At 42.1% G+C, this 18,385-nt stretch overlaps 1 protein-coding gene across 2 annotated transcripts in view; it reads left to right on the top strand.

Annotated features, from left to right (window-relative positions):
* Positions 1 to 11,484: 11,484 nt before the first annotated feature.
* hmg20b (high mobility group 20B) overlaps positions 11,485 to 18,385 on the top strand; it is a 28,321-nt gene continuing 21,420 nt past the window's right edge. For both annotated transcript variants that reach the window (XM_078198398.1, XM_078198397.1), the window contains exons 1-2: positions 11,485 to 11,612; positions 15,514 to 15,565. In XM_078198398.1, coding sequence (XP_078054524.1) covers positions 15,525 to 15,565 — 41 coding nt within the window. In that variant the 5' untranslated portion in view covers positions 11,485 to 11,612; positions 15,514 to 15,524. The remainder of the gene's footprint in view (positions 11,613 to 15,513; positions 15,566 to 18,385) is intronic.

The raw sequence follows: 18,385 nt of genomic DNA, 5'->3' as shown, positions 1-18,385 counted from the left end.
GATGTCAAGCTCCACCCTCAAATGGCACCATTGCCCTCCTGACCATGCCCACCCTCAGCTCACACAATGTAAGCCAGGAACATACAGAACAGTACACAACTCGCTGCTTCAGTGTGCTTTTTAACTTGTGAAAACAAGCCTGTAATTGATTAATTCAAATCCATAATGCAAGTCCAGGAATACAAAAAGGCGGTCATACACAAATCACTGCTCACTGCTTCAGTGCTTTGTAATTGATGAAAATTAGCCTTTAATTGATTAATTCAAATTCAAATCCACAATGTAAGCCTCAAAAATACAAAAAAACACAAATGACAAATCACATCTTAACTGCTTTAGTGCTTTTTTAACTCATGAAAACAAGACTGTAATTGATCAATTGAAATCCTAGCCTACCTGTTGTCAGCATGATGATAGAGATGGTCAGTGTTGCGATTTGTGTCTTGGGGCGGGCGAACATAGAACCGGCCGATGAGCAACAAGATGCAGAAATTATTCGATGATATGATTGCGGCACAGCACAGTGAGGATAGAATGAGCCAGAAAAAGTCCAGGAGCAAATACTCCAATCAAGCGTAGTCCAGTGAGTCCAAGTCCAATATCAGTGGCCTTGCTGGCAACTGTCTGACAGGATTCCATTTTTTGTCCAAGAGAAACTTTCTGAAGGTCAGGACTGAGAGTGATGGGGAATGGCGTTTACTCACTGATTATAACTGTCCGCATGTGACAGCCATAATATCAGACCAGCAAATGATAGTCCCATTTGAAAAACAGAATATGGAAGAGGGACATATTTTAAGATCTTCTTGCATTATCAGTTGTTTGCAATCCATGGCAATTTAGAGAGTTTTTCTTCTGCTCTTTCTTCACAAAATCATTAATAACATTATCATAGCTAAAATGTTGTAAGGATTCACTTTCAATCATCAGTATTGCTGAACTTGTCAAATGTTCCAGACTGATTGTACTTCGCAGACCATTTTTACCTCCTTTCAATACAGAGAAAAAATGTTCACTGGAAGCATTTCTGGCAGGTATTGTTAAAAATATCTTCAGAATGGTTTCCACTTCTGGAAAGGTTGCCTAAAAACCATCGTATACAAGTCTGTACAAATCAGCTGAAGATCTCAAAGCACAGAGCTCATCATTATCAATGAAATGAGTGAATCATTTGACTTCATTTTCAAAAAGATTGTGTCTATGTCCTCCCGGTAGAATTTAGTTAATTTCTTACTTACTTAAGTGATTCTTAGCATTCTCATCCAAACTTTGCTGATGTTGTAGATGTGGAACTAAAGACTAATCATTGCAGTGAGATTGTATGAGAATGAATGCAACTGAAGATTCAGATGGGACATCTCGGGGTTGGGGAGGGGGACGGGAGGCTCCATTTTTCTCTCTTGAATGAACACGGGACATTGAATCACATTGAATATTGCCACGATGATGTGACCAGTGCATGAGTAATATTATTCTTTAATTTCATCAGCTGATTAAACATATATTGAACCATTAAAAAATGACTTGAAAAGCAAGAAAAGATACTGGCTTAAGGTGGTTGCCACAAATCACCTGACATCTGGTAGTGCAAATTGACTAGTTTCTGGGAAATTCCAACATGAATTACGATTCAGACATGCCATGACATCCTTCTATGGAATTTCACAGCTGTTGATGTCAAGAACTACTGAAACAGCACTGGACCTCACATTTGTACTTCTATAAGGCCAACTCTCAAGCAGAAATAGAAAATGCATTAGGACAATAGTCACATGGAAAGGTATTCTTCCTATCACATCAAAGTGGTTAATGAATCATTCAGAATCTAATGACTGGGCCACTATAGGCCAGGGAGCAATGGCCATGTGACTGGAGTAACCATTTTCTGAATGTTTTTAGTATAGCACGCAAGCTGTTAAAATAGTCTGGAAAAGCTGCCATTGAAGCAATAATGAACTCCCTTTTCTTATCTCCCAAATTAAGGTGCTATCTTTGTTACATCTCTAAAAAACCCAGCACAGGCATTGTGAATTTCTGTTGAAAGGAATATCAGCTGCAAAAATGCTCAACTTCCGGAAAAGAAAGATTGCATTTTTAAAATAAATTGTCTCCAGCAATTGCAGTTTTAAGTGGGCTTCAGCTCCTGGAATTTCAGGATCATTGTGGAGATTGTGGGGATTTTAATTTTCCACATATAGATTGGGACTCGCATACTGTTAAAGGTTTAGATGGGGTAGAGTTTGTAAAATGTGTTCAGGAGAATTTTCTACATCAGTATATAGAGGTGCCAACTAGAGAGGATGCGATATTGGATCTCCTATTGGGAAATGAGCTCAGGCAGGTGATGGATGTGAGTGTGAGGGAACACTTTGGATCCAGTGATCATAATGCCATTAGTTTCAACCTGATCGTGGATAAGGATAGATCTGGTCCTCGGGTTGAAGTTCTGAACTGGAAAAAGGCCAAATTTGATGAAATGAGAAGGGATCTGGGAAGTGTGGATTGGCACAGGCTGTTCTCTGGTAAGGATGTAAATGGAAAGTGGGAGGCCTTCAAAGGAGAAATTTTGAGAGTGCAGAGTTTGTATGTTCCTGTCAGGATTAAAGGCAAAGTAAATAGGAATAAGGAACCTTGGTTCTCGAGGGAGATTGTAACACTGATTAAGAGGAAGAGAGAGTTGTATGAAATGCACAGGCAGCAAGGAACACATCAGATGCTCGAGGAGTATAAAAAGTGCAAGAAGCTACTTAAGAGGGAAATCAGGAGGACTAAAAAAAGACATGAGGTTGCTTTGGCAGACAGAGTGAAGGAAAATCCAAAGAGCTTCTATAGGTATGTTAGAAGCAAAAGGATAGTGAGGGATAAAATTGGTCCTCTTGAAGACCAGAGTGATAGACTGTGTATGGAACCAAAAGAGATGGGGGAGATACTAAATGGTTTTTTTGCATCCGTATTTACTGAGGAAACGGGCATGGAGTCTACGGAAATAGGGCAAACTGGTAGGGAGGCCATGGAACCTTTACAGATTAAAAGGGAGGAGGTGCTCGCTGTCTTGAGGCAAATCAGAGTGGATAAATCCCCAGGACCGGACAGGGTATTCCCACGGACCTTGAGGGAAGCTAGTGTTGAACTTGCAGGGGCCCTGGCAGACATATTTAAAATGTCAGTATTCACGGGGGAGGTGCCGGATGATTGGAGGGTGGCTCATGTTGTTCCGTTGTTTAAAAAAGGTTCCAAAAGAAATCCGGGAAATTATCGGCCAGTAAGTTTGACGTCGGTGGTGGGCAAGTTATTGGAAGGTGTGATAAGGGATAGGATCTACAAATATTTGGATAGACAGGGACTTATTAGGGAGAGTCAACATGGCTTTGTGCGCGGTAGGTCATGTTTGACCAATCTATTAGAGTTTTTCGAGGAGGTTACCAGGAAAGTGGATGAAGGGAAGGCGGTGGATGTTGTCTACCTGGATTTCAGCAAGGCCTTTGACAAGGTCCCTCATGGGAGGTTAGTTAGGAAGGTTCAGTCGCTAGGTATACATGGGGAGGTAGTAAATTGGATAAGACACTGGCTCAATGGAAGAAGCCAGAGAGTGGTTGTGGAGGATTGCTTCTCTGAGTGGAGGCCTGTGACTAGTGGTGTGCCGCAGGGATCGGTGTTGGGTCCATTGTTGTTTGTCATCTATATCAATGATCTGGATGATAATGTGGTAAATTGGATCAGCAAGTTTGCTGATGATACAAAGATTGGAGGTGTAGTGGACAGTGAGGAAGGTTTTCAAAGCTTGCAGAGGGATTTGGACCAGCTAGAAAAATGGGCTCAAAAATGGCAAATGGAATTTAACGCAGACAAGTGTGAGATATTGCACTTTGGAAGGACAAACCAAAGAAGAACGTACAGGGTAAATGGTAGGACTCTGAAGAGTGCAGTTGAACAGAGGGATCTGGGAATACAGGTACAGAATTCCCTAAAAGTGACGTCACAGGTGGATAGGGTCGTAAAGAGTGCCTTTGGTACATTGGCCTTTATAAATCGGAGTATCGAGTATAAAAGTTGGAGTGTTATGGTAAGGTTATATAAGGCATTGGTGAGGCCGAGTTTGGAGTATTGTGTACAGTTTTGGTCACCTAGTTACAGGAAGGATGTAAATAAGATTGAAAGAGTGCAGAGAAAGTTCACAAGGATGTTGCCGGGACTTGAGAAGCTGAGTTACAGAGAGAGATTGAATAGGTTGGGACTTTATTCCCTGGAGCGTAGAAGATTGAGGGGAGATTTGATAGAGGTGTATAAGATTTTGATGGGTATAGATAGAGTGAATGCAAGCAGGCTTTTTCCGCTGAGGCTAGGGGAGAAAAAAACCAGAGGGCATGGGTTAAGGGTGAAAGGAGAAAAGTTTAAAGGGAATATTAGGGGGGGCTTCTTCACGCAGAGAGTGGTGGGAGTGTGGAATGAGCTGCCGGATAAAGTGGTAACTGAGGGGTCACTTTTAACATTTAAGAAAAACTTGGACGGGTTCATGGATGAGAGGGGTGTGGAGGGATATGGTCCAAGTGCAGGTCAGTGGGACTAGGCATAAAATGGTTCAGCACAGACAAGAAGGGCCAAAAGGCCTGTTTCTGAGCTGTAATTTTCTATGGTTCTATGGTTCTAAAAATCTGCCACGTGTCCAGATACCAGAAAAGGACTCATAAACAGTAAAATCTCTTCTTTTGATCTTTTAGCATTGATTTTTTAATTTGGCTAAGAATGCAATTACCTACTGCTATATCGTGCAATGCTGCATGCTTATCTGTGTGTGTGTGTTGTGAAGATCGGGCACCGATTTACCTTCTTAGATACTTTTATATCTTTACCCGGGTGGGATTTTAACACAATAAAAACCGACCCCTTTTTGTCCTGAACTCAAGAAAACCTACCAGATTAGTTTTGTTGAAAACAGCACATATCTGTTGAACACAGATATTGAGGAAATATCTTCATCCTCTCTAAATTCACAAAAAATCCTGGTACAGCCAAACCTGGAGTGATATATCCTATGAGGTATTGCCATGACGGGCAAATTCCCCTCCAGCCTCACCATTGGGTTTGCTGAGTTCCTCATTCATGTATAATTAATTAGCTGAGAAGTGGAAGATTGCACATGTTCAGTTGTCCTATTGCCCAGTGGGAAGTAAGCTGACTTTCCCACCAATGGACTAGCCTCTGTATAGCGCGCAAGAAACAATACTTTTCACTGTATGTTAATACATGTGACAATAATAAATCAAATCAAAGGGTGGCAGATTTCCTTCTTGCAGGATATTGGTGAACCAGATGAGTTTTTACAACAATTGCCAATGATTTCATTGTCATCGTCAGACTTTTAATTGCTATCTCACAATGCTGCGGATCTGGGTTCAATTCCAGCCTTGGGTGACTGTGTGGAGTTTGCATGTTCTCCCTGTGTCTGTGTGGGTTTCCTCCGAGTGCTCTGGTTTCCTCCTACACTCTAAAGATGTGTGAGTTAGGTGGATTGGCCATGCTAAATTGTCCCTTATTGTCTCAAGATGTGTAAGTTAGGTGGATTCACAGGGTAAATATATAGGGTTATGTGGATAGATTTGGTGCAGGCTTGATGGGCTGAATGGCCTCTTTCTGAACTGTAGCGACTCTATGATATCTGAGTCATGTTATTTTCACCTACATGTTTTGCAATTTTCTCAAATTGTACAAATTTATTACTTCCAAAAGTTTCATGCACAATTTCATAATGGTATTTTGTTCTGTAAACTCAAATAATTACCTTTTAGGCAAACTATGATTTATGTTCACTCTGTTTCTGTAGCAATGTTGATTGAAAGAATGCTTTGAATGCCATATTTTAATAAATCCAAAGCGCTGGTTTCACACAATTCAATTGATTCTAATTAGCAAAAACATACCCAAATCATGTTTGTGTGGCAGGCAGGAAACAATCTTACATAGGCTCAAAACAAACAACAAATAGTCCTGTGACAAAAGACTTTTAACTTTTGAAGATCAGACTCTACGGTAACCTCAGTCCCCACATGTTGGTTTGGAAAAGTGGTGTGGAAAAATGCACTTTTTAAATTCTTTCCTGAGTTTCGGGCATCGCTAGCAAGGCCACCATTTGTTGCCAATCTCTAATTGCCCTTCAGAAAGTGGTGGTGAATTGCTTTCTTGGATCGCTGCAGCTCCTCTGATGCAGGTACACCCACAGTGCTGCTGGGAAAGAGTTCTGGGATTTTGATCCTTCCACCGTGATGGAACAGCAATATAGTTCCAAATCAGGATGGTGGTTTGGTAGGGAATTTGCAGGTGGTGATGTTTTCTTGCGCCTGCTACCTGTGTGTCGAAGTTATAGGTTTGGACGGTGCTGCGAAAGGAGCCTTGGTGAATTGCTGCAGTGCATTTTGCATATGGTATACGCTGTGTCAATAGTGGAGGGATTAAATGTTTAAGACGGTGAATAGGCTGCTGATCAAGTAGGTTGCTTTGTTCTGAATGGCATGGAGCTTCTTGAGTGTTGTTGGAGCCATAGTCATCTAGGCAAATGGACAGTATTCCATCACACTCCGAACTTGTGTTCTTTACATAATTGGCAGGTTTTGGGGAGAGAGGAGGCAAGTTACTCCCCTCAGAATTCCGAGCCTCTGATTAATGTGGTCAGTTCCAGTTCAGTTTCCGGTCAATGGTGACTCCCCTCCAGGATGTCGAGCTTCAGCGATGGTAATGGCATTGAATGTCAAGGGCAGATGGTTAGGTTCTTTGTTGCTGGAGATGGTCATTGCCTGATGTTTGTGTGGCACGGATATTTCTTGCCACATTAACCCAAGCCTGAGTGTTATCCAGGTCATGTTGCACATTGGCACAGACTGCTTCAGTACCTCTGAGGAACTGTGAATGGAACTGAACATTGTGTAATCATAGCGAACATCCCCACTTTTGACCTTATGATACAAGGAAGGTAATTGATGAAGCAGTTGAAGATGATTGGGTCTAGGATGCTACCTTGAGGAGCTCCTGCAGCAATATTCTAGATCTGAGATGATTGGCCTCCACCTACCACAACCATCTTCCTTTGTGCTGGCTATGATGCCAACCAGTGGAGAGTTTTCCCGATTCCATTGACATGCTCAATGAGAAGATGGGACTTCATCTCCACAGGGACTGTAAGACGGTCACTCCTACCTATATTCTCATGAACAAATACAGCTGTGACAGGTAGATTACTGAGGGCAAGGACCAGTATGTTTTTCCCTCTCATTGTTTCCCTCAATACTCACTGCAGGCCCAGTGTTACAAAGGCATGCTTATCAAAAAGTATTTTATGGATTTATTGGCTGGAAATCACTAACTGAGTTTTAAAGGGATTAAAACATCAAGCTTTTAAGAGGGCTGTCATTGGTCAGGTGGCTTTTGTAATTTCAGCAGACTCAGAATTACCTCAAGTCTCTGGAAAGTTCTTAATTAACTGAAATTTTAAAAAGTGCTGGAAAATCTCAGAAGGTCTGGCAGCATCTGGGGAGAGAAAAACAGAGTTAAAATTTCGAGTCCTGTATGACTCCATTTTAGAACTAAGTTCTGAAGAAGAGTTGTATTGGACTTGATGCTGCCAGGTGTGCTCTGGGTTTCCACCACTTTCTGATTTTACTTCTGATCTCCAGCATTCAAAGTATTTAATTTTCACTAGGCGGCACGGTGACACAGTGGTTATCACTGCTGCCTCACAGCGCCAAGGACCCGGGTTCGATTCCCAGCTTGGGTGACTGTTTGTGTGGAGTTGCACGTTTTCTCTGTGTCTGCGTGGGTTTCTCCGGGTGATCCAGTTTCCTCCCACAGTCCAAAGATGTGTGGGTTAGGTTGATTGGCCATTTAAATTGACCCTAGTTTCGGGGGGATGAGCAGGATAAATATGTGGGGCTCTGGGAATAGGACCTGGGTGGGATAGTTGATGGTGCGGGCTTGATGGGCTGAATGGCCTCCTTCTGTACTGCAGGGATTTTATGATTTTATTCTATGATCTTAATTAACTGACCCTGGATGGGGTGCTCTGTCTTAAATGGACATGCTGAGATAAAGCAATCTGTGGATTTCACAGCTTCTACTATGTATGGATTTAAATAAAACTCAAAATCCATGGGCTCCCAGACTTACTGGCCAAGATTCTCCAATCTTGTTTGCCTCACCACTGCTGCCAGCAAGGATGGAGGAGTTGACGTTCAGCCAAACTTCTTTCAATGCAGCAGTACTGGAGAATCCCAGTCGTGGGAGAATTCTGGCCATAATCTCTGAACTCAAAACTTAACAAAAAGAGCTGGACAGAAACGAGTTCATCTAGAGAGGTGTGAATAGCCACTATCCATTTCCCACAGTGTAGCAGTGGCTTCTAACCTCGAATTATTTATGTGGATAATGGAAGTATTGGTCAAGCGGTCACCTGATTGACTTCAGATGGGAGGGCGGGGGGGGGGGGGGGTGGGGGGGGGGGGTGGCGGCGCGGGTGATGGCCCAGTGGTATCATCTCTAGACTATTAATCCAGAAACTCAGCTAACATTTGGGGATCCAGGTTCAAATCCCACCATGGCAGATGGTGGACTTTGAATTCAATAAAAAATATCTGGAATTAAGAATCTACTGATGACCATCAAACCATTGTCGATTGACGGAAAAACCCATCTGGTTCACTAATGTCCTTAGGGAAGGAAATCTGCCGTCCTTACCTGGTCTGGTCTACATGTGACTCCAGAGTCACAGCAATGTGGTTGACTCTCAACTGCACTCCAAGGGCAACTAGGGATGGGCAATAAATGCTGGCCAAGCCAGCGATGCCCATGTCCCATGAATGAATTAAAAAAAAGATAACCAATCTTATTTAATGCACGCATCAGGGAGAAACAAGTCAGGCAGTAACAAATAGCACAGAAGATTGTTGTGTGGATCTGTCTCCCACTCTACCTATTTTTCCAAGCTGAACCCTGTCTGCTGTTTTTCACTATCCATGTGGACAGAGATATGTTCTAAAGAAGCCAGTCCAGCAGTTACTATCTCCAGAAAAACAAATAAGTTGTTCTTCTGCATCTTTAAACAGCCTCGACACCAAAAGACCACAGGTTCAGCCTGGATCCACTCAAGCCATAAACGTACAAGAATTTTATCACTTTCATCTATATACACTTTAAAATTATTCCTTAATCTATCCACCCACTTTGTAATAGTAGCAGATGATTTTCAATGCAGAGAAGTGTGAGGTAGGAAGAACGTGGATGACAATATAAACTGAGTTGTACAATTCTTAAGGGACAGAGAGGCATGGTTTTATTTGATGCACCATCAATCAAGCAAAGACTAGTTTGTATGCAATAACAAATAGGCTTTTATTAGCAAAAGACTTGGAGCACACCCATGCCGATGAACTGGTCCAGAGACTGAGCAGGGGGTAGGGAGCAGTCACCTTTATACCTGGACCAGGGGGAGGAGTCCCGGGCAGGGCCGGCAGGGGCATGTCCAGGCATGTCACACACACAGGCAATAAGCTAACAGTGGTTTACCACATATGTGCATAGATCATTGAAGGTAACAGAGCAGGCGGAGAGTGTGGTTAATAAAGCATAGAGTATCCTGGCCTTTATAAGTAGGGACATTGAGCACAAGAGCAAGGAGGTTACGCTTAACATATAGAAGATAGTGGTTAGACGTTAGCTGGAGTGTTGTTTACAGTTCTGGGTACCATAGTATTGGAAGGATGTGAATACATTGGTTCCAGGGATGAGAAAGGTTAGGCTGAGGATAGATTAAAGAGGTTGGGACTGTTCTTGAAAAGAAGAAAGCTAATCATGAAGGGTTGGACAGAGTTTTTTTATTCATTCGTCGGCTTCATTGGCTAGGCCAGCATTCATTGCCCATCCCTAATTGCCCTTGAGAAGGTGGTGGTGAATTGCCGTCTTAAACCACTGTAGTCCATGTGGTGTAGGTACACCCACAATGTTCTTAGGCATATTCTTGAATATGGTTGAACGGCTTCCTTCTGTGCTGTTGCCATATTGGGATTCCGTAGATATTGAATTGAAATATATTCATTTAAACACATTGACATTTAAGGGGCAATAGAAATTGTTAAGCAAGAACAGTCCATAAGCAAACATTAACATTTTGTTGTTGCTATAGGGTATTGTAAAGTTTATTTATTAGTGTCACAAGTAGGCTTACATTAATACTGCAATTAAGTTACTGTCAAAATCCTCTAGTTGCCACACTCCGATGCCTGTTCGGGTACACAGAGGGAGAATTTAGCATGGCCAATGCACTTAACCAGCACCTCTTTCGCACTGTGGGAGGAAACCGGAGCACCCGGGGGAAACCCACGTAGGCACAGGGAGAACGTGCAGACTTCGCACTGACAGTGACCCAAGCCTGGAATTGAACCCGGGTCCTTGGCGCTGTGAGGCAGCAATGCTAAACACTGTACCACTGTGCCGACGATGAAGAAGCAGCGCTTCGAAAGCTAGTGGCTTTTGCTACCAAGTAAACCTGTTGGGACTTTAACCTGGTGTTGTGAGACCTCTTACTGTGCCGACCACAGGGAAGGGCTAAAGGCAAAATACTGCGGATGCTGGAATCTGAAACAAAAGCAGAAAATGCTGGGAGGCTCTATTCTCTCTCCACAAGTGTTGTCAGACCTGCTGAGATTTTCCTGCTTTTTCTGTTTTTATTGTAAAGGGATCTCATTCTAAAATCTGGACCCCTACATTTTCTCTTTCAAAAAATGATTAACCTAATTTTGCATTAACCAGCACTTATTGCTTTTAATTATTTTTTATATTGTTAACTCTGCAGGGAATGACTGGCATGATGAAATTACTTCCGATAGAGATTGCATTTATTTCCTCACATGCCCAACCAAGTACAAAAGTTACAGCAGACAATGGGCGGGACTATAGCTGTCATGATGTGGAGATGCCGGCGTTGGACTGGGGTAAACACAGTAAGAAGTTTAACAACACCAGGTTAAAGTCCAACAGGTTTATTTGGTAGCAAAAGCCACACAAGCTTTCGAGGCTCTAAGCCCCTTCTTCAGGTGAGTGGGAATTCTGTTCACAAACAGAACTTATAAAGACACAGACTCAATTTACATGAATAATGGTTGGTCTTTATAAGTTCTGTTTGTGAACAGAATTCCCACTCACCTGAAGAAGGGGCTTAGAGCCTCGAAAGCTTGTGTGGCTTTTGCTACCAAATAAACCTGTTGGACTTTAACCTGGTGTTGTTAAACTTCTTACCGGGACTATAGCTGCCCGGGGTCATTTGCATGAAATCTTCCCATTGGCTGACGATACACCCTAACCTGCTGAGTGTGGGATTGTGACGTTGTGTAATTGACGCACCGAGCCACCAATCACCGCGGAGAGTACGTTTACTGATTTGAATATGCAACGCTGCCCGCATCCAATGAGCGAGAGGTGGGCGGTGACTTCCGGTAGCGGGGTAGGTTGAGAGCGGGGCCTCCCTTACACAAGAGGAGAGAGGCCGCCCGAGGGGGGGGGGCAGGAGATCGTTATTGGGCGCTATTGAAAGAAAGGGCGAAAAAAACACAAAATTAGAAGGAAAAGATAAGGTATTTTAAATAATATTTATCTCTCAGCAAGTCTTTGGCCTTTTAACTGTCGAGGTGCGAGTGATTATAATGTTCTCAAATGTGGGAGGAGAAAATGGGCAAATTGGGGAAATGTCCGATTTATTTCGGATTTTTCGTTTCCCAAAAATTAAAAATAAAATTAAGGGTTAAAAATTGCGGGTCTGAGCCGCAGCTTCGGAATCGGTGCCGAGGAAAAACAATTAACGGCCAAGCCGGAGAGAGTGGCAGGACTGTCCGAGTGCGCATGCGTACAGCAGAGCGAGCAGCGCCTGAGGAACAATTAGAGTTCAATGGCAGAATACAACAACAACTTGCATTTTTTACATTTTAAAATTTATTACATTTCTGTAGTGTTTTAACTACAACTGCATTTCTGTAGTGTTTTAAAGTTTATTCATTAGTGTCACCCAGTGGGCTTACATTAACACTGTAATGAAGTTACTGTGAAAATCCCCTCTTCGCCACACTCCAGTGCCTGTTCGGGTACACTGAGGGTGAATTTAGCACGGCCATTGCGCCTAACCAGCACGTCTTTCAGACTGTGGGAGTAAACTGGAGCATCCGGAGGAAACCCACGCAGACACGGCGGCGGCGGGGATGTGCAGACTCCACACATGATGTGGAGATGCCAGCGTAAACACAGTAAGAAGTTTAACAACACCAGGTTAAAGTCCAACAGGTTTATTTGGTAGCAAATGCCACTAGCTTTCGGAGCGCTGCCCGTTCGTCAGATGGAGTGGAGACCCACCTGATGAAGGGGCAGCGCTCCGAAAGCTAGTGGCATTTGCTAACAAATAAACCTGTTGGACTTTAACCTGGTGTTGTTAAACTTCTCACTGTGTAGACTCCACACAGACAGTGATCCAAGCTGGGAATCGAACCTGGGTCCCTGGCGCTGTGAAACAGCAGTACTAACTAACTACTGTGCCTGCCTTCATCCCAGCTCTAACCAAGGGTCATCCAGACTCAAAATGCAGGTTCTATTCTCTCGCCATAGGTGCAGAGTTTGTCCAGCATTTTTGTTTTTGTTTCAGATTCTAGCATCTGCAGTATTTTGCCGATGATCAAATAATGTTTGTCACTACACCGAGCCATGTAAGGCACTATCTTTAACCTGGTGTTGTGAGACTTCTTACTAAGGCACTATTAGGGCAGGGAACCTTAAGCTTGTTCAAACAGTTAAGTGTCTCAAAGGAGGAAAAGTGAAGCAGAGAGAGAGGTTTAGGAAGCAAATTCCAGAGTTTAGGGCATTGGCAGGTGATGGTTGTTGAAGTGATTTTTAAAAAAAATTGTAATGCTGAAATGGCCAGAATTCGTGGAGAAATTTGGAGGTCTCGTGGAGAGTTATAAGGCTGGAGAAGGGTAGGGAGATGGGGGAAGGTATAAATCTGTGAAAGTATTTGAAAAGGGGGATAGAATTTTTAAATTGAGGTGTTGCCGGACTGAGCCATTGAGATCATTGAGAGCATGAGGGCGATCGTCTAGATGCAGTTCGGGATATGGGCAACAGAGTTTTAAATGAAGTTTATGGAGGATACAAAATGGGAGGCTGACCAGGAGAGTAATGGAATAGTCAGTTCTAGAGGAAACACAGGCATAGGTGAGAGCAGTGCCTTTTGACAACAAGGTACTTCCTGTATTTGCAAGTTGTGGTTGTGGAGAGGGGCACCAGGAAGACATTTATTGCACTAAATCATCAATCTGGGGGTAGGGAGTTTTTGCAACCTTGATTTTTTTTACAAAAATATCTGATTCACTGGTAACTTCCAAAAGGTAATTGGATAAATATGCGAGGAAAAAGTGCAGGACAATGGGGGGAAAGTAGGACTAATTAGATGGCTTTTTCAAAGAACTGGCGCAGACTTTGTAGCCAAACATACTTCTTTGCTATATAATTTTGTGATGATTCTGAATTTTGATTTTATTTGAAATTGTTTGTTTGTGTCTTGGAAATTATTTTAAAGTGATTTTACATTAGAAGATTTAATAGCAAATTTATTATTTTAATCGATTTGAACTGACTTAAGAATATTAGGCTGGAATGTAATGTCCTTGGTGAGTTTGGTGGCTGAATGGCATATAATAGGTGGGAAGATGATGGGTGGGGACGCTGCCTCCACATTTAAGTTTATGGTGGGAACACTCGTTGGAAGGCCTCCATGCCCTGCTGCCAATTAAGGCCTTTAAGTGGGCAATTAATGCCCAGTTAAGTGCCTCAGCCTGCCACCACTGGGATTAGCTCAGTGACAGATGTGTGGCTGATCATGCGTGGAGCATGACAAACAAACCTGTTTGTTCAAAGACGCTCAGTGCCTGATCAAGGGATGCGGCAGCAGGAAACGGGTGCTGCCTTCCCACCCCTCCCCCATGACCCCCTGCAGTCTTCACTCTGTGACACCCCTCCCACCATCACTTGCCTATGGTCTGAAGATCCAACGACAATACTAGTCTTGGATGGTGGTCTTACTGGCAGCATTTACTACCTCCCTGGTAGCACTGCCATTTGTTTTATATCCCTTGGCTCCTGATTGGCTAACAGCTCTTGGCAAATAGAGCTTCCACCCCAGGATCCTTGATTCTGGGGAAGGCCTGCTGTTGTCCAGCTCAGAGCCTCAGTGACACTTGCGTGGCAAGACTTCATTAAAGGAGGCCTTGTGAGGCTCTAGTCCTCACTCCAATTTGCAGATGAGCCCCTCAATGCATCTATTAAATACTGCCATTATTGTGCAATTTGGTGAAACCTAGTGTTTAATTTCTGCCCGTTCAATGTTTGTGTTATCTTACTCTAAGTTTTAATATTTATTATTTCAGACCTTATTATTGATAGCACAGTTTAATTTAATTTGAGTGGAACTTCCAAGTGCTGCTGTGTATTCTTTTTAGTCTGTTTGAGATTTTTAGATCAATGATTCTAACCACAAAAATTGACCAGACAACAGTCTGCAGGCTTTTAACTCTGGTCCAGGGAGTTATTTCCTTTGGCCTGATTGATCATCTAAACATTTAGCTTGCACATAGTGACACCAAAAAGCCGTTTATTACACTAGTAAATAAGCTCCTTGAATGTCAGGGGCAACTTTAGCTCTGTAATAGTATCCTAAATTAGAACAAGGACTTAATTTAGTTTTAACTTTTGAACTCTACCTAGAATCATTGAATCCCTACAGTGCAGAAGGAGGCTATTAGACCCAGCAAGCCTGCATCAACAACAATCCCACCCAGGCCCTATCCCTGTAACCCCATGTATTTGCCCTTCTAATCTCCCTGACACTAAGGGGCCATTTATCATAGCCAATCAACCTAACCCACACATCTTTGGAGTGCCCAATTGCCATCCATCTTGCTCTTTTTCTTTCCTCCAGTTTCCTAGATCATTTCTTATTATTTAACTTCTGAAAGTAAATGGCACAAGGTCAAAAATAATTAAGTTAATGGTGATATTTATAGAGTGTTTATTTTACAAAGTTATTTTTCCGGACGTCCCACTACCCCGATTTAACTTCGGTGGTTTGAGTTACCTTTCCTTTTCACCCAGTACTATTCTTGTCATCTAGGCTTGCAGGAAGGCTGCCCTGTTATATGGAGCTGATCCAGTCTTCTATATAGCTATTCCAATTTGCTCTTTGCTGCTGGTCTCTGAATCTTCAGAAACCTTGTATGTGATAAGTTTTATTGGTCACCAGCTCAGTTTTAATGCGCACTTCAGATCACCATGTTCATATAATTAACGCAAATGCCATGATGACTATTTACATTTGTATGAATATGGAATAGACTTGAAGAGGGGAAATGTCAATGTGTAATTGCTTATTTCTTATTATTGATTGTTAGAGCACTGGTTTGAAGGCTTGTTTTTAATATTTAAATTAAATTTTCATAGATTCTCCAATTATGATGTCACAAAATAATAAAGAATCTGTAGTTATGGCTGGGTAAGTAGATTATTCACATAACCATGCAACTTCTCTTCCCTGCTCCTAAGTCAGCTGATATTAACTGTTTTCTCTCCTCGGGTACTCCTTCGGATCTGTCATCATTACCACGCCTCAACAAAAAACAATTTTTGATTCCTCAGTCCTTGCAAACTACCCCACCTTATTTTCCTCTCAATTCATTGAGGGTAACCTTCCAAATTCATGCCCATCCTTCTTGGGAGTCTGAATGCTTCCCAACAGCTTCCCAACCTTGCCATACAACTAAAATAATTTGTACCAAAGTCACATGACATCTAGTTGATGATGACAAAGGTTAACTTTCCTTCCTTATCCATCTCTCGCTGTTTGCAGTCTTTAACATGGTTGTCCATGAAATTCTGCTCCATTGTCTCTCCATCATTGTTGGCTGGGTGACACCTCATGTCTGATTGCATTTTATCTATCTGGTCGCAGCCCCAGGATCACAGCAATTGCTTCTCTTCCCATTCCTGCCCTTTCCTTCCAGGATTCCGCAAGGATCTATCCCTGGTCCCCTGTTATTTGTCATGTATGTGCTAACCCTCCATAGTATCATTTGAAAACAGTCAGTTTCCATCCCCAGCTCTACCTCACCTTCATTTCTCTTAACCCCACCACTGTCTCTAAACTTGTCGGACTGACTTTCCAACATCTGTACTGGATGAGCAGAAATGTTCTCCAACTAAACAATGAGAAGGCAGAAGCCATAGTATTGAGTCCCCAACTCTTTCCTTGTGACTGATTTCATCCCTCTCCCTGATAAATGTCTGAGGCTGAACCAAATTATTTGACCCCAAGATGAAAGTCCTCCACACTATCACTAAAATTTTCCACCATTGTAATGTTGCCTGACGCTCAACCCTTGCTTCCGCTCATTTGTTGTCGAAATGCTCAACTATGCTTTTGTTACCTTAGACTTGACTATTACAATGTGCTGCTGGTTGACCTCCCTAATTCTACTTTCCATAAAATTGAAATTATTCAAAATTCTGTTGCCTATATCCTAACTCGCATCAAGCCCCACTTACCTGTTCCCTAATCTACATTTGGTTAAGCAATACATCGATATTTAAATTCTCATGTTTGTTTTCAAATCCTTCCAGGACCTCACTCCTGTCTATCTCTGATCTCCTTCCACTTTTCCACTTCCAGAGATCCCTGTGCTTGGCCAGTTCTGACTTTTGAGCATTCCTGATTTTAATCTTCATCATAGGTGACTGTGCCTACATCTGCCAAGGCCCCAAAATCTGTGATTCTCTTTCTAAATCTGTCTCTCTTTTCTCCTTTTAAAACATTCCTTTCGAACTTCACTCTTTGATCAAGATTTTGTAATCTGCTCTGATCTCTTGTGTCTTGTTGTCAGATTTTGTTTGATAATACTGAGGGTGCTTTACTATGTTAAAGGCACTGTATAAAATGCAAATTTTATTCTTTAAATAAAAATTAGTATTTTTTAAACCTTCTATGTTATGTTTCTCAACCACTTGTTTTGCATTTATATTGCTATTGATATGGGCAATTATCCTAAAAACTTCAAAATGCAGAATTACAAAATGGCTACCGAGTCAAAGAAGGTGGTATTGGGAAAGGCTTTATTGAAAATGTTGGTTTTAAGGAGGATGTGAAAGGAAAAGCGGAAACAGTAGAAAAATTTAGTAAAAGAATTCCACCCAGTTGACTCGAGGCAAGACTACTAATGGTGACGTGAATGGAATTAGGGTTGCATCAAAGGCCAGAGTTAGAAGAATAGCAAGTTCAGAGTGGGGTCATTATATGGCTGAAGGAGGTAAGAAGTAGGGAAGGGCGATGCCTTGAAGGGATTTGAACACAAAGATGAGAATTTTATGTTTTGAGGTGGTGGGCTTGGGAAGTCGAGTATGGGGTGATGGGAAAGCAGAACTTTTAATGGGTAACTGAACTTTAGCTGAGCTGAAATTTACAGAAAACAGGAGGCTATCCCGGAGAGCAGAGGAAAGAGTCAAATCGGGAGACGATAATGGTTTCAGTGATAAATTTGGGATTAAATAGAGCACTGAAAGTAGCAAACGATCAGTGAAAATGACCCTAGTATTTAATTCCAAGTTATAAATAGTTTTTAGAAATCCAGTAATTCTGTTGTCATCTAACTAAGTGTCTCCAGCCAGAGAGGTTGTACATCTGATCTCAACTGGTTGTTACTTTAATCTGTTCTAGCTTCCAGTAACAGGTGTAGAGTGTATTTTATGTAGTTTGTGCTGTTACACAAAGTCAGACTCCCTCTAATGAGTGCCACTGGGGTTTATTACAGTTGCAGATTAACTAGTTTTGAGTAGACAGAAATTATGGGGTTTTTCCCTATCAACAATAGGATTGATATTTAGATACTTGTGAAAGGGGCTTTGTGATTGCTTTTGTGTTTATATTTCCATGCAAAGCTCTCTGTCTCTATGCAAAGTGAAACATAGGTGATATGGCTAATGGCTGTGCTTCACTGAACAAAGGTACTGGTTTGAGACAGGTATCTGTTGCATTGATGGACTGAGCAACGACAACATGCATTTATATGGTGTGTGTAATGTAGCAAACATCCCAAGATGCTTCACGGGAGCATTGTTGAGCAAAATTCAAAATTTAACCACATGTTGGGATTGCTAACAAAAAGCTGATCAAAGAGGTAGGTTTTAAAGGCAGCCTTAAAGGAGGTCAGACAGGCAGAGAGGGTTTAGGGAGGGAATTCCAGGCATAAGGACATAGGCAACTAATGGTTTGGCTGCTGATGTTGGATCAAAGAAAATTGAGGATGAGCAAGAAGTTGCACTC

The sequence above is a fragment of the Mustelus asterias genome, chromosome 26, assembly GCF_964213995.1.
Source record: "Mustelus asterias chromosome 26, sMusAst1.hap1.1, whole genome shotgun sequence".
NCBI classification, from domain to species: domain Eukaryota; kingdom Metazoa; phylum Chordata; class Chondrichthyes; order Carcharhiniformes; family Triakidae; genus Mustelus; species Mustelus asterias.
Note: the sequence above shows the minus strand (reverse complement) of the source record. Positions and strands in the feature narration are given on the sequence as shown.